General features: G+C 43.6%; 1 protein-coding gene across 6 annotated transcripts in view; it reads left to right on the top strand.

Annotated features, from left to right (window-relative positions):
* SH3D19 (SH3 domain containing 19) overlaps positions 1-14,536 on the top strand; it is a 124,343-nt gene that overhangs the window by 17,583 nt on the left and 92,224 nt on the right. For all 6 annotated transcript variants that reach the window (XM_053256388.1, XM_053256387.1, XM_053256391.1 and 3 more), the window contains exon 2: positions 14,255-14,294. In XM_053256388.1, coding sequence (XP_053112363.1) covers positions 14,255-14,294 — 40 coding nt within the window. The remainder of the gene's footprint in view (positions 1-14,254; positions 14,295-14,536) is intronic.

Below are 14,536 nucleotides of genomic sequence, written 5' to 3'. Positions count from 1 at the left end.
TAGCTCACTTCCCTTTAAGGCAGGGAAAACCTGCTCCTGGCCACGCTGCGAACGCAGCACCGACTGGACTTTAACTCCCAAATGGAGTTACGCGGCTCCGTTCAGGAGCCAGACCACGTCCCTCGTGTCTGACGTCGGATGTGGGGGGCGGGGTGAGTAGGGCCACTGCTGCGCCCGGACACGGGCCACTGGCGGTCTGGCTCTGCACCGGGTGGCAACGAAGGAAAACCCACATGCCTTTAGAAAAGGATTTGTCTTTATAGAAAGGTCATTCCCTGCCCCTTAAAAACAAACCAGCTAGCTACTGTCCAGTTAGTAGCCAGCCACTTCTCTAATGCCTGCATCACCGCCTCCTAGGTCTCTGCCCTTGCTCCAGGAGAGCTTTGCAGCTCAACAGACCAATGGCAACTCTGGTACAGTGTTCTGTCTCTGGTACAGTGTCCTAGGGAGAGCCCTAGGTGTGTCTGTGGCAAACACTGCAGACTTCTTTCCAAGCATGGACAAAGCATGATGTTCTTATTTCCCCCAAACGTGGCAGCTTGCCAGACTGTGCACGATACACTGAGAGTTCCAACTGTTGCCCCACTTCTTATCCACAGCTTGCCTACATGATGGATTGAGACAGGCTGCAGGTATAGCTAGCAGCATCCACACCTGTTGATTTTTGGTACTAAAGAGCCAAGGAAAAGCACTGCTGCAGTACACTTAAGATGTGTGGGATAGAGAGTGGGTTGATGCTGCTGCCGTAGGACCAATGCTACTGTAACAGTGGTAGCATGAGAGGACAGAGCAGGGATGCAGGGATGTTAAGTTGTTCAGAGAAATATTGGAGCAGATATTATATATTTCTTTGTTTCTCAAACTGGCATAAATGCACTGTAACAATTAGTACATACAAAGCCCCTGAAAGGAATTGATGCGAGTTTGCCAAAGGTTGTGGCTTTTACCTATAAAGGTTTCTCTGCATAATGCATCACCAGTTGTTTTTAAGGTTGGAAAGTAAAACTGGAAATGCGGGAGAGGGTGCCCCCTGGAAGAAGGTGTGTGATGGCATCTATTTGTTTACAGTGGTTTGCTTTGTCAGCTGGGTGGATTGAAGTACTACTACTTCACCTATAACCTTCCTTGATTGCAATATAAGAAAGATTGCAATATAAGAAACCTTAAGGTTAAGGCTGAACAAACATATTGGGTTTGCAATAACTGGGTGTTTGAATAAGCACATCTGGTCTCTCCCCCCCCCCCACCTAGAAAGTTCCATATATTTTGAAGAATGTTTTCTAGTGATAACTGATGCAAGACATTGTGCCTGTTGGGCTTACAGCTCCTATGTTTGAAGAAAATTTGCAAACATGCTATGGCAAAACCTGGTTAAAGTATAGTTTACACAGCATGGTATCAAAAGCATTAAGGAGGAATGCTGTAAACTTTGCTTCAGGGCAGGCTTTGTGCAAGGTTGCCAGGTAAGTAATCCAGCCCCAACTGGTAGATTAAGACTTTGCAAAACCCCTAAAACAGTTGTTTAGTGTAGGTTTGCTTTTGCTTTATAGAGAGCTTCTGATTTCACTCTCTTATTTTTAACCACTTTTTCATGCTAGTCACCAGAATCTAAAATTACGGCTGTTGCTATTATCATTTATATACTGCTTTTCAATGAAAAAGTTCTCAAAGTGTGTGGCATACCTGGGATCCCTCACAAGGCTCTTGGTCCCCAGGGGTCAGTTAATAAGTCAAAGTAATAACTATTTGACTCAAAATACACTTAAATAGCTTCCAGCTACTGCATTAGTAATACACTGTAAGATGCATCTCTCATAATATCTCTGCCTGAGCACTGGCAAGGTAAGACTGCGGGATGCAACTGCCTATACCCTGATTCACCCAGGCCAGAACACATAACGTTTTAACAGAGTAAATGGTTTTATTTAAGAACAGATTACGCCTGTAACCTAACAAATAAAGACAACAATGTTACCAATACTGTAATCCTCCTTCTTCCTCATCTTCCGCTTTCTCTTCTTCCTCTTCTATCAACTTCTTTCAGTTGACTTTTCTCTTCTGCTCCTATCTTCAACTCCCACATGTCAATTGCTCTACTCTTCCGACATTCCATCTCACTCTTCAGCTATCTCTCATCCTTGCTCTCATTTATCTTTCCATTACAAAGTGGTTTACATAAAAGAAGAATAAGAAGATGGATCCCTGTCCCCCAAAGTGCTCACAGTCTGAAAATAAATACAAGGTACTCATACTGCATGGGAGATGGCAATGGTAAACCCCTACTGTATTCTAACAGTGACAACCACAGGGCTCTGTGGTCGCCAGGAGTCAACAGCGACTCAGTGGCACACTTTACCTTTACATACCAGCAACAGCCACAGGATGAATGCTGTGCTGGGGTTGAAGAAGGCCAGTTGCTTTCCACTTTGAATCAACACTTTGATAGGTGCTCAGTTAGCACAGATACATAGCTGAATTATAGATTCAGCATGCAGCTGATCCTATATAATAGGAGGTTTCCAAAAGCGGGTACTGGTCTGTGTTCCCTTGAAGGTGTGTGCTCACAAGTTTTTTTAATGTCCGCTCAGTTAATTTTAGATCCCCATCAGGTTGATTCAACCACTCAGGTTGGATCAGGAATGCATGTGCACAGACACTGCCTTGATACTGATACCCAGAACATAACGTACTCTACTCACAGATCAGAAAAATTATAGGGAACACTGGTACCCCTAGGGGTATTTGAAGGGGTCCCAGAGGATACTCAGATCCCTTCTGCCTCCCCACTCTGCAGCCCTTCTGAGGATTGCCAGCTTGAAGCTGACATGTCCTTGGCTTCTGAAGGAGAGGGAGGAGGGTAAAGACTCTCTTCCTCTGCTTCTGATTGGCTAGCTACACGCTGAAGCTCAGCGTACCCCTCCCCTCAGTCTGACTGACTGGCTTCAGAAAATTAGTACTGAGTATTCGCATTGAAATTAATAAGTCAAATAAAAATTTATTTCAGTAAACTGCTTGTGACTTTGTGGATGTGAGACAGTGACTAGAGTAGCCTCTATTCCTAACTGGAAATAAATAAATAAATTTAAATTTATGTTTTTATGTATAGATGTGTACACATACACAGATAAGCATTTAAATGTTTACTTGTACTATTAATTTCAGTAGGAGTACTCATAAGTAACTTAGACTGGATGTAAGCTAGTATGTCCAGTAGCCTTTTTCATAACTGTGAGGTTAAGAACCCCTGCTATATAATATTAACTGTTGTCTTTATTATTTGAGTTATTTGTCATAATTACATGATCTTGCAATTTATTGTAATATTTCTGCCAGTTTGCTAAATTACATTAAACCAGATAGAAATAATTGTTGTCCGAGTTCAGTATCTTATTTAAATTCTAGCTGTAATAAGTTAATTAACTAGTCCATTTTAGCTCATAGCATGTTGCTTAAGACTGTAATCTAGTGGACACTTAAGTCAATGGTATTTGCTGAAGAGAGCTGATCTTGAGGTAAGGTAAAGTGTGCTGTCGAGTTGGTATTGACTCTTGGCGACCACAGAGCCCTGTGGTTATCTTTGGTACAATACAGGAGGGGTTTATTTTATTTATTTATTTATTTATTTAGCGCATTTTTATACTGCCCCAACCCAAGGTCTCTGGGCGGTTCACAACAAACCAAACATTAAAATCAATTAAATACTAAAAACAGTTTAAAAACAAATAATAAACAATCCAAAGTTAAAAAGTTAAAAAGCTAAAAGGCCTGGGTAAAAAGATGAGTCTTTAGACACTTTTTAAAAGCCGCTAGAGATGGGGAGACTTTTATTCCCATGGGAAGCACGTTCCAAAGTCTCGGGGTGACAACAGAGAAGGCCCGTCCCTGAGTGGCCACCAGACAACATGAAGGTAGCCACAGACGAGCCTCCTCTGATGTATGCAGTAGACGATGGGGATTATGCAGAAGAAGACACTTTCTAAAGTACTGTGGGCCTAAGCTGTTTAGGGCTTTATAGGTTATAACCAGCACTTTGTATTTTGCCCGGAAACTTATTAGCAGCATATTACACTCCTGTAATATAGAAGTAATATGGTCTTTTCTAGATGACCCAGAGACCAACCGGGCTGCCGCATTTTGTAATAATTGTAGTTTCCAGACTACGTACAAAGGCAGCCCACATAAGCGCATTGCAGTAATCAAGTCTGGAGATTACCAGCAAGTGTACTACTGTTTTGAGATCATGAACCTCAAGAAATGGACACAGCTGGCGTATCAAGCGAAGCTGATAGAAAGCGCTTCTGGCCACTGCCTCAACCTGGGGAACCAGGGAAAGGTGTGGATCCAGAAGCACTCCCAGACTGCGTACCTGTTCCTTCTGAGGAAGTATGACCCCATCTAGAACAGGTAGATCAATGTCACTTCCCAAGTGACGACCCTGCACAATAAGTACCTCCGTCTTGTCTGGATTCAGTCTGTTTGTTATCCCTGATCCAACCCATTACTTCTTCCAAGCAGGCATTCAGGGAGGATATGCCTTCTCCTGATGATGTTGACATGGAGAAATAGATTTGGGTGTCATCAGCTTACTGATAATACCCAGCACCAAATCTCCGGATGATCTCTCCCAATGGTTTCATGTAGATATTAAAAAGGATTGGAGACAGTATGGAGCCCTGAGGGACTCCATATAAAAGCTCAGATTTTGAAGAGCAGCAGTCTCCAAGCGACACCATCTGGAATCTGCCAGAAAGGTAGGAGCGGAACCACTGCAAAGCAGTGCCTCCCACCCCCAACACTCTCAGATGTTCCAGAAGGATACTATGGTCAATAGTATTGAAAGCCGCCGAGAGATCTAAAAGGACCAACAGAGTCACACTTCCTCTGTCAATTCCCAATTGGAGATCATCCATCAGGCTGACCAAGGCAGTCTCCACCCCATAGCCTGTCCGAAAACCAGTTTGAAATGGGTCTAGATAATCTGTTTCCTCCAAGACTGCCTGGAGCTGGGAGGCCACCACCCTCTCAGTCACCTTGCCCAACCATGGGAGGTTGGAGACAGGCCTGTAGCTATTAAACTCTGAGGGGTCCAAGGCAGACTTCTTAAGAATAGGTCTAATAATTGCCTCCTTTAAACAAGGAGGCATCCTGCCCTCCTTCAGAGAGGTATTTATAATTGCCACCAGGGTCTCCACAACAACCCCCTTGCCAGATAGTATAAGCCACACTGGGCAAGGATAAAGCAGACAGGAGGTAGGATGCACCATTCCGAGCAGCTTGTCTACATCCTCGGGAGTCACAAATTGAAATTGATCCAGTCTAACCACACGAGGAGCTGCTGGATACCTCTGCATCTGACACTGTGATGACTGTGGAGTTTAAATCTAGATCTAGATCGACTCGAATGTGAGAGACTTTGTCTACAAAAAACTCATTAAAACCGTCGCAGTGGGCAACTGATGGTTCCAGATTCGGATTCAGGGGAGTAGAGGGCCCTTCTAGCCCCCTCACAACCCTGAATAGCTCTGCTGGATGGAAGCAATACGGACAGAAAAGAAACACTTCTTTGCTGCACGTTTAGCCAGAGCATAGATCTTTAAATGTGCTCTGTGTTGCAATCTGTCGGATTCGAGTCTTCCTCCACTTGCACTCCAGTCGTCTACCTTGCCGCTTCAACTCCTGCAGATCTTCCGTATACCAGGAGCCATTTTTGAAGTGGGTCGGAGAGGACACTTAGGAGCGATCATGTCTACTGCCCTGGTGAGCTGATTATTCCAATTCTCCATCAGGGCATCAACCAGATCGCCGGCAGGGCCAACATTAAATCCTTCCAAGGCTTCTTGGAATCCTATTGGATCCAATAACCTTTTTGGATGGACCATTCTAATTGGTCCCTCACCCCTGCAGAGGTGGTATGCAACTGTGAGTCTGATCTTAACCAGATGGTGGTCTGTCCATGATAATGGGGAAATCTCAGGAGTCCCCACCCACAGAACACCACCCTGATCAGAATGAAAGATCAGATCAAGAGTATGACCAGCAAAATATGTCAGTCCAGAGACCACTTGGGATAGGCCCATAGTTGTCATGGCTGCTATGAACTCCTGAGCTGCACCAGACAACCCGGTCCAAAAGTGGATATTGAAGTCCCCTGGCACCAGAAGCCTGAGACCAAGTCTGCGAGCTCAGTTAGGGACTCTGTTGGGTGATTGGTACACCAACAGAAGTCCCAGTCTATCCCTGGTCCCCAAACATACGTGCACATATTCAATATGATCAGACACTCTGATAGGGATCCTGGTAAGGGAGATATTATCCTTAAAGACCACAGCTACTCCACCTCTCTGCCCACACTCCCTTACCTGCTCCTCTACAGAGTACCCTGGAGGGAGAAGCTGGGCCCAAACTGGGCCCCCAGCCTCCCCCAACCAAGTCTCTGTGATACACACCGGTTCAGCCCCTTCGTCCCTGATCAAGTCATGGATTACTTCAGATTTGTTTTGGACTGACCTGGTGTTACAAAGGAGCAAGGCAAGGTTCTGTGGGTTGTTGGCACTGCTCCCCAAGGTCAAAGAGCTGGCAGGGCATCCGGAAGGGGAAACAGCTATTAAGTTTCTGATTTCCCTTCCCCTGCAACGGCCTGCTGACCTGCCAACGTAACTTCTATTACCTACCACCACTGGAATAGTAGTAGGCCAGTAGTTTACTATTGCCATTTCCCGTGCAGTATGAGATGATGCCTTTTAGCATCTTCCTATATCACTGCTGAGGCCACCTAATGGCGCAGTGGGAAATGACCTGCCTAGCAAGCATGAGGTTGCCGGTTCAAATCCTCACTGGTACCTATATCGGGCAGTAGCGATATAGGAAGATGCTGAAATGCATCATCTCATACTGCATGGGAGATGGCAATGGCAACCACTCCTGTATTCTACCAAAGACAACCACAGGGCTCTGTGGTTGCCAAGAGTCAACACTGACTCAACAGCACACTTTACCTTTATATTGCTGCTGCCCAATATAGGTAGTCTGGGAAACATACATAGATATGTATACATACATATAGGTAGTCTGGGAAACATACCAGCGGAGATTCAAACTGGCAACCTCTGGCTTGCTTATCAAGTCATTTCCCTGCTGCGCCATTAGGTGAAGTAGCAAGCACTAATTGTCACCTTTGCTAAGCAGGGTCTGCCCTGGTTTGCATATGAATGGGAGACTACATGTAAGTGCTGTAAGATATTGCCCTTAGGGGATGTGGCCACTCTAGGAAGTAGCATCTGCATGCTTGCTTGCAGAAGGTCCCAGGTTTCTTCCCTGGCATCTCCAAGATAGGGTTGAGAGAGACTCCAGCCTGCAACCTTGGAGAAGCCGCTGCCAGTCTGTGTAGAGAATACAGAGCTAGATGGACCAATGGTATGACTCAGTATAGGGCAGCTTCCCATTTCTTATGATTATGACAAATATGCACAATAGATTTCTCTGAGTCAGGGGTGGGCTGACACCAGCACAAGGCACTCTTGGACAGCTATTGGGAGTCTAACTGCTGGGCCTCGTGGAGTATTGTGCCTAGCCAAAAATTGGTGGCTGCTGCTTGAATGGGCCCCCCTCTGCTTACTGTGGAAGAGGATAGCAAATTTCTTTCTTGGTGGACTGAAAGCACCAACAATAACTTTTTAGCTGATGGCTGCTTCCCACCATGTTTTGTCCCTTCTCGCATGTGGTATCATGAGATGTGAAGCATTTTAGGTTGCAGTTCCATCTTGGATGCTGTTGTTGCCACTGCCAAACAAAGAGAACCATGGTAAAAGGAGAGGACCTCCACCTTGCCTAGGGAACCCCTAACTGATGCCAGCCGTGTTCATTGTTCTTCTTGTCCCATACATATTTGTGTCTGTTCTGAGTATATTACTTGTAAAGAGGATAAAGAATTGCCCATTTCCCCTTTGTCCACAATGTCACGAAGTCTGGTAATTTTGTCAAGTGTCCATTGTCTGGCTCCAAAATGCTTGGGCTGGCTTCTAGATTCAAAAAGATTTGTCAGGGCTTGGTTTAGTTCATGTATTCATAACTTCTTCCCTTATATATAGGTGCCATGCCCTATTTCAGGGCGATACAACTTTGGCCCTCCAGCTGTTTTTGGACTACAACTACATTTTCCCCAGGCACTATGGCCAGTAGGGATGATGGGAGTTGTAGTCCAACATCTGCAGGAGTGCTGAAGTTGTGCAGCCTTGCCCTATTTGAACAAGAGCAATAATGTTGCTTTCAGTAATTTGTAGTAAGGTACAATTGATTTGGGATGTGCACGGAATCAGTTTAGAGGCCCTTTATGGGCCTCTGAACCAGTTTCAAGAACCGGTGGTTCTGCCGGTTCAGCGGCAGTGAGGGTGCTGCTTTAAGATCAGGGAGAGTGCACTTAAACCTCCCGCCGCTTTTCTCCTGCAGGGTCCGTCTTTTGGAAAGCCCATCGGGGCGGCAGCATACCTCCCTGATGCCCCTTTGCCCCCATCTTCTGGATATGACTGGAAGTCTCCGACGCACCTATGCACGGTGGCATGGGTGTGTGCATGACGTGTGCAGGCACATCGGCGACTTCCAGTCATATCTGGAAGATGGGGGCAACAGGGCGGCAGGGAGGTATGCTGCCACTCTGATGGGCTTTCCAAAAGACGTACGCTGGTGGGGGGAAAGCGGCGGGAGGGGTAAGTGTACCCTCCCCCACTTTTAAAATGGCACTCCTGCCACCTTCGAGCCTCCCTGCTGTGGTTCTGTGCACATCCCTACAACTGATAGAGTAACTTAGTTTGATACACATGAGCCAAATAATTTGAGCTCAGTTGTGAACAAATTTTCACTTGAGGGCTACTTTACACATTACAGATTGAGTGTATAGCATCATATTTGAGATGATTCTATGTATGTATTCTACTCCATGTACATGCAACAAGGAACTGCAATTGGCTGCAGCTCCCTACCACATGAACATACACTTAGATGTATATCGCTCCTGTTGTTGTTGTTAAAAATAATAATTAATAAAGAACTTTTGGCTGTCCCATAACAATTGTTCTCTGGGTGGCTCATAAAGTAAAATAACAATGGAATAAAATATACAATAACAGCACATTAAAACAAAACAAACGATCACAGTAAAATACAAAAACTTCTTAAAGTAACTTTGCCTGGGTGAATGGAAAGGCCTGGTGACTAAAAGGACAAAGTGGGGATGCCAGGCAAGCCTCATTGGAGAGATTGTTCCGTAAGTGGGTTGTCATTGCTGAAAGGTCCCTCTCCCTAGTTGCCGCTTGCCTCACTTCATTTGACAGGGGCATTCATAGCAAGTCCTCTGAAAAAGATCTCAGTGTCTTTTAGGGACATAATCAGTATTATGATTATGTACATGGTTATGTTTATCCTCACAACAACCCCGTGAGGTCGATTAGGCTGAGAGAGACATGACTGGCCCAGAGTCACCCAGTGAGCGTCATGGCTGAACAGGGATTCGTGTACACTGCTCTGGGCTCTTTGTGGAAGAGAAGGATATAAATGTTAAAAACACACACAAATAAATAAACTTTTTTTGGTTTTGCTTTTGTAATAGACACTGATAGAGACATGTAGGGACATATGGGGCAAGGTGCCAGGGGCGTAGCAAGCCCTGAAGGGACCCGTATTCAAGAATTGAAGATGGGTCCCCCTCTTTTCTTTTGGTGGCACTGCATTTTTGTTTTGGTGACATACGGCTCTCGGCCCCTCCTTTGCCCTTGCCCCATTCTTCGCCCTCCCACTGGCTGCCTCACTCACCCCCTCGCTGTTTACACTCACACACACTCTCTCTCACTGTGGCACACACAGTATTTTTAATACATGGGTTCTTGAGGGCACAAACAGCAACTGAACTCACAAGAATGTAGGAATATAAAACAGGTATGCGTGTGTGTCAGTATGCATTAGCAGAAACATCTCAACATACAACTCAACATATTCCCATCCTATATATTTGGGACTTTGGATTTTTGGGGGGTGGGGTGGCCAGGGGAGGTCCTGGACTTTGGCCTGGAAATACAGGGGTAAGAGCACCTCTGCTTATAATGATGGGATCCTTCCCCCCCTTTTGTTGCTCCCCTTAACTTCAGCTCATCGATACACCTTATATGTTAATTGCAATCTTATATGTGTGTGATTTCTGTTATATTGCTTTGGATTGTTAGCCTCCTTGAGTACATACTGTTATAGAAAGGTGGGATTAAAATGAAAGTGATAGTGACAGCGATAGTGGTGAGTGGGGGGGGGAGTTTTATTTTCTAACTTTGCACACCCCAGCCTTCCTCCTCTCATTTAGAATCCTTGGCATTGCTGCCATCAATCTCTTATGAGAGAGACTGCAAAAAACCCCTTAAAATAGCCTGGAGCCTGAGCAGGCAACATGGGGAAGCAGAACTGAACAGTTTCCAGCACAGACCATGCTCAAACTAATCAGAAATATAATGTATTCAAGTAAGTAAAAGGGAAGGCAAGTTACAGGCAAGCAAGGCAAACTAGTCAAAATATACAGCGAGGTATCTTATTCTTCCTGACTGTTGTTAGGCAGGAGGCTCAGCAGATCTTAGCTGTTAAGTTCAAAACAAAAAGCTTGCATCATGGTGAGCTCTGCACGCTCTCAGGAGCCATGCAGCAGGACTCTGCTAACAGTTCCAAACAAAAGTGAAAGCTAAATTAATGTAGCAGACATCTCTCTAAAGTAGCAGACCTGAAGAACAGCAAGAGACAAAAGTTGGCCTTATCTCTTAAGCCTCCTCCCTCTTCCATCCCATGGCCTCCGTCCCACTTCTACTGCAGGCAGCTGTTCTCCAGGCTCCAAAAGAGAGTTAAGTCACAGCAGCTGCTAGCTATAGGCTGGACTGAGCAAGCTGCTGAGCTGAGAGAGCACGTCACGCTCCCTCCCTCATCCCCCCTCCCTCCCTCCCTCCCTCCCTTGTTTGCTTGCCTAGCGACGGCCCCTGACTTCAGCTAAGTTCAGAGTTGCTCTCAGCCTGCCTCAGAGAGCAACTTGCTGGGTGGATGAGTCTTTGAATCTGTGCTGCTGCGCAGTTCAGAAAGTGGTGACAGGGCAGCATCCAGCGGCTGCCGGATATCCTCGCCTGCCGGGACTGCAGTAGCCCCCACCCTACTGGAGACTTTAAGGGGTGCCTTGCCTTCCTTGTTATAAGGTGCTTTGTAGTGGTGGGGGCTGGGGGGGACACGGCAGTGGCCCCTTGGGGGCGGTGGCCTGGATTCTTTGAACCCGTTTGCACAATGGTGGTTCTGCCCCTCAAGGTGCTCTCTTAGGTGTCCAGGTTCCAAGTCATTTCGGGCTTTAAAGTTTAAAAGCAGCACTTTGAATTGGCCCTGGAAATGGGCTGGGAGCAGTGCAGCTGACAAAGCACTGGTGTGAAATGATCAAAATGCCCAGTCCCAGTGAATAATCTTACAGCCCTATTTTGGACCAGTTGCAGTTTCTGAATGGTTTTCAAAGGCAGCTCCACATACAATGCATTGCAGTAATTTAAACAGCTGGTTACCAGAGTATGGATAACTGTAGCTAAGCTATCTCCATCTAGGTATGCTTTAGACATGTATAAGCAGTCTACACTGTTTATTCAAAATAAAGTGTGTTCAGAGGGCTTTACAATGTCCAGTCCTCCATAGCAGCTTTGCCTTGAATTGTATGAGATAGTGTCATCCTGCAGTGTACTACTGAATATATGTAGCCCCTGGTACCTTAGAATGACTTTGCTGCAAATCTACTGAACTGTGCAGCAAATACCAACACATCACTGGAACAACAGATAAGAAATGTAAACTTCTCACTATACTATGGCCAGACTTGCAGACTTCTTATCTTATGTCCAGCTACATCCACAAACTTCTAGTGGCAGGACAGGAGCTGAAGGGCTTGTGTGCCTGGATACGGCTTTGAGACAGTCCTACACTTCTGTCAATTTCTCCAGTACTGTACTGTTGCCTACAATGGCATCTCCTCAAAGAACAGGAGGCTGCATATGTGTTACAGTGCAGTGCACACACTAGAGTATCATTATCTTATACTTTGACTTGTGACACACTTTGGCATTCCTGCACTTGTTTGTTTAGAACAGATATTTATTTTCCAGGGCTTGAAAAATACTTTAAATTCCTAAGCATCACATCTTTGAGAGTGAGAGATCTTTCTAGTCTACCCTTTATGTATGTGTGGCAAGTATGTGTGGGACCAGTACAGCCTACTACTTTTGATTTCACAAAATTATTATCTTGTATGAAACTAGAAATCCAAATATGTGACTATCTTTTAAAACAAGGTCTTCCTTCTTGCCACAATTGAAGTTAACCAACATTAGTCCACATTGTTAAATAGAAGTATTTTAGAAAAGAGAGAGAATAACTTTTTTTGGAAAGAGTTTTGACACCATTGTGTGTTGGACGCTGTTCTTTCTCCTATTTTAAGTAGTAAATTGTGAAACTCCAACTGAACCATTTCCTGTTTAGCAAAGAATGAAAGGGAAAAAGGAATAACATTGACTTCCTGAATGACAGCATTCCAGCTCTCAGACTGGGCACGATGCAACTGCCAATCAGAAACAGGCCCTGGAGGGAAGCTCTCAGATGCTGTTTACATGTGATTTTCGCTTGTGATGATTTCTTCTTTTCGCTTCTGATGTTTACAACTTGAAAAGTCTTCTTGGTTTTCTGCTGTGACATGTCTTTGTAAATGTCCAGTGCACTTTAATTCCAGCTTCAAATGGAAAATAAAATAAAAGGGAACGTCTGCCTGTTCCTCTGTAGCCTCAGGTAAGGTGATGATTACAAAGTTGAACTGTGAGAAGAAATCTTTTCTTCTGTGTATGAGAAACTTCTTGTGATTCTAACTTGCAAAGTTATGTCATTCAACAATGATGGGAGCTTTGATGAAATGCTGTACAAAGCACAGCAAATAAAGTATTGTGTAATGTAGCTGTAATATTGACACTTATAAACTTAAAAAATATTGATTGTTGGGGTATAGGTGGAGTGTAATTTTGTGCAGCAAAATGGATCAATAAAAATGGGCACAAACATTTTGTGCATTAAATGGAGCTGCTTAGAGGGTGTGTGTGTGTGTGGTCATCCAGAATGTTAATGCAATACCTTGAATTTCAAACCAAATTTATGAAATGGAACAAGAAATCTTGTATGCTTTTGTTTGTGCTTTCTAAGTTTTAAAACCTTTAAAGACAATTGTCTATTTCTGATACAAAAACAGCCTATACTGTAGATATACAATATATATTAGCTATGAGAAAGAATAATAGGAAGAATTCCTGTGCGTTTAATAGGCATATTGTCATTAAAAAATGGACAATATTTTCTGAATAAGCCAAGAGGGTTTCAAATAATACAATTTATCTCAGTAGACTATTATGTTTATATTTAGTATTTTTTGTCACGCTTGTACTCTATGAACATAACTTTCCTGAAATCCCCATAAACAACTTTATCATACTATGTTTGAAAAATGTTTTGTACAATTATGGTAACATGAACTGCTTTTCGTTCTGTTAAATTTGCAATGTATTCATCATTCAGATTCCTAAAAATAAAAAAAATGCTTATTTTGTACAAGAATATTAATATAGAAGTAACAAATGTGAAAGCTACCATGTCCCTGTTGCATCCGAAGTTTTCCTAGAAAAGCTGAGTGTCTATTAATAATGACTCCCTAAATAAAGATTTTTTTAAAGAGCATGAAAAGGTTTGAAACTCCAAAGGAGCCTAAGAGTTAATGGCAGAGTGGAATTACAGTCGATGTATTTGCAGAAATAGTTGTATCCGCCACCACTCATTTCTCCCATCCTTTCAAAAGATCATGCCAGCTGTGATTCATGGAATAGTTTTTATGTTCTGACTAATCCAGTGGTTTTCTTTTCTTTTGCTCCTCCACTTTCATTGCAAAACAAAAGTCTGTTCCTTTTTAAAAACAGAGTATCTGTTAAATATAAAAACAAGCTAATAAGCATGCTGAAGGGTGTGTTTCAAAGGATATACATAACAAATGTTAACAGACTTCCTTTTCTGTCTTACAAATATATACCCCTTAAAAACGAAAAGAATGTCTTCTTCAAAGGAAGAGATTCAAACTTTAGTTTTTAAATAGTGTTTTTGTCAAATGTGACATGACAGTGTAGCCATACATGAGGGATGCTAAGTTAAACTAATTTTTATGCCTTGTCTTTCCCAGATCGTTCTGAAAGAAATAAATCTGACCACCGTTCTTCAGGGTAAGATCTCTGTTCCTGTTTTTGTTGTATCTCTCTAGTTCTTTCTGTGCTTTTGAATAAGAGTTGGCAATTTATCAGGCAATTAACTACAGAAAATTCCAATTATAATATTCTAGATTGTAAACACACATCTTTATGAAGGACCTCCTTATTTTTCCTAACCAGACTAAATATTTCATAGGGTCCAGATGTGTTCTCTTTCCATTTCCTGCTCTCATTTTAATTTTCCTTTCACAGTACAG

Source organism: Hemicordylus capensis, chromosome 5 (genome assembly GCF_027244095.1).
Source record: "Hemicordylus capensis ecotype Gifberg chromosome 5, rHemCap1.1.pri, whole genome shotgun sequence".
NCBI lineage: Eukaryota > Metazoa > Chordata > Lepidosauria > Squamata > Cordylidae > Hemicordylus > Hemicordylus capensis.
The sequence above is the reverse complement of the archived record's forward strand: the minus strand, read 5'-3'. Positions and strand labels throughout refer to the sequence as shown.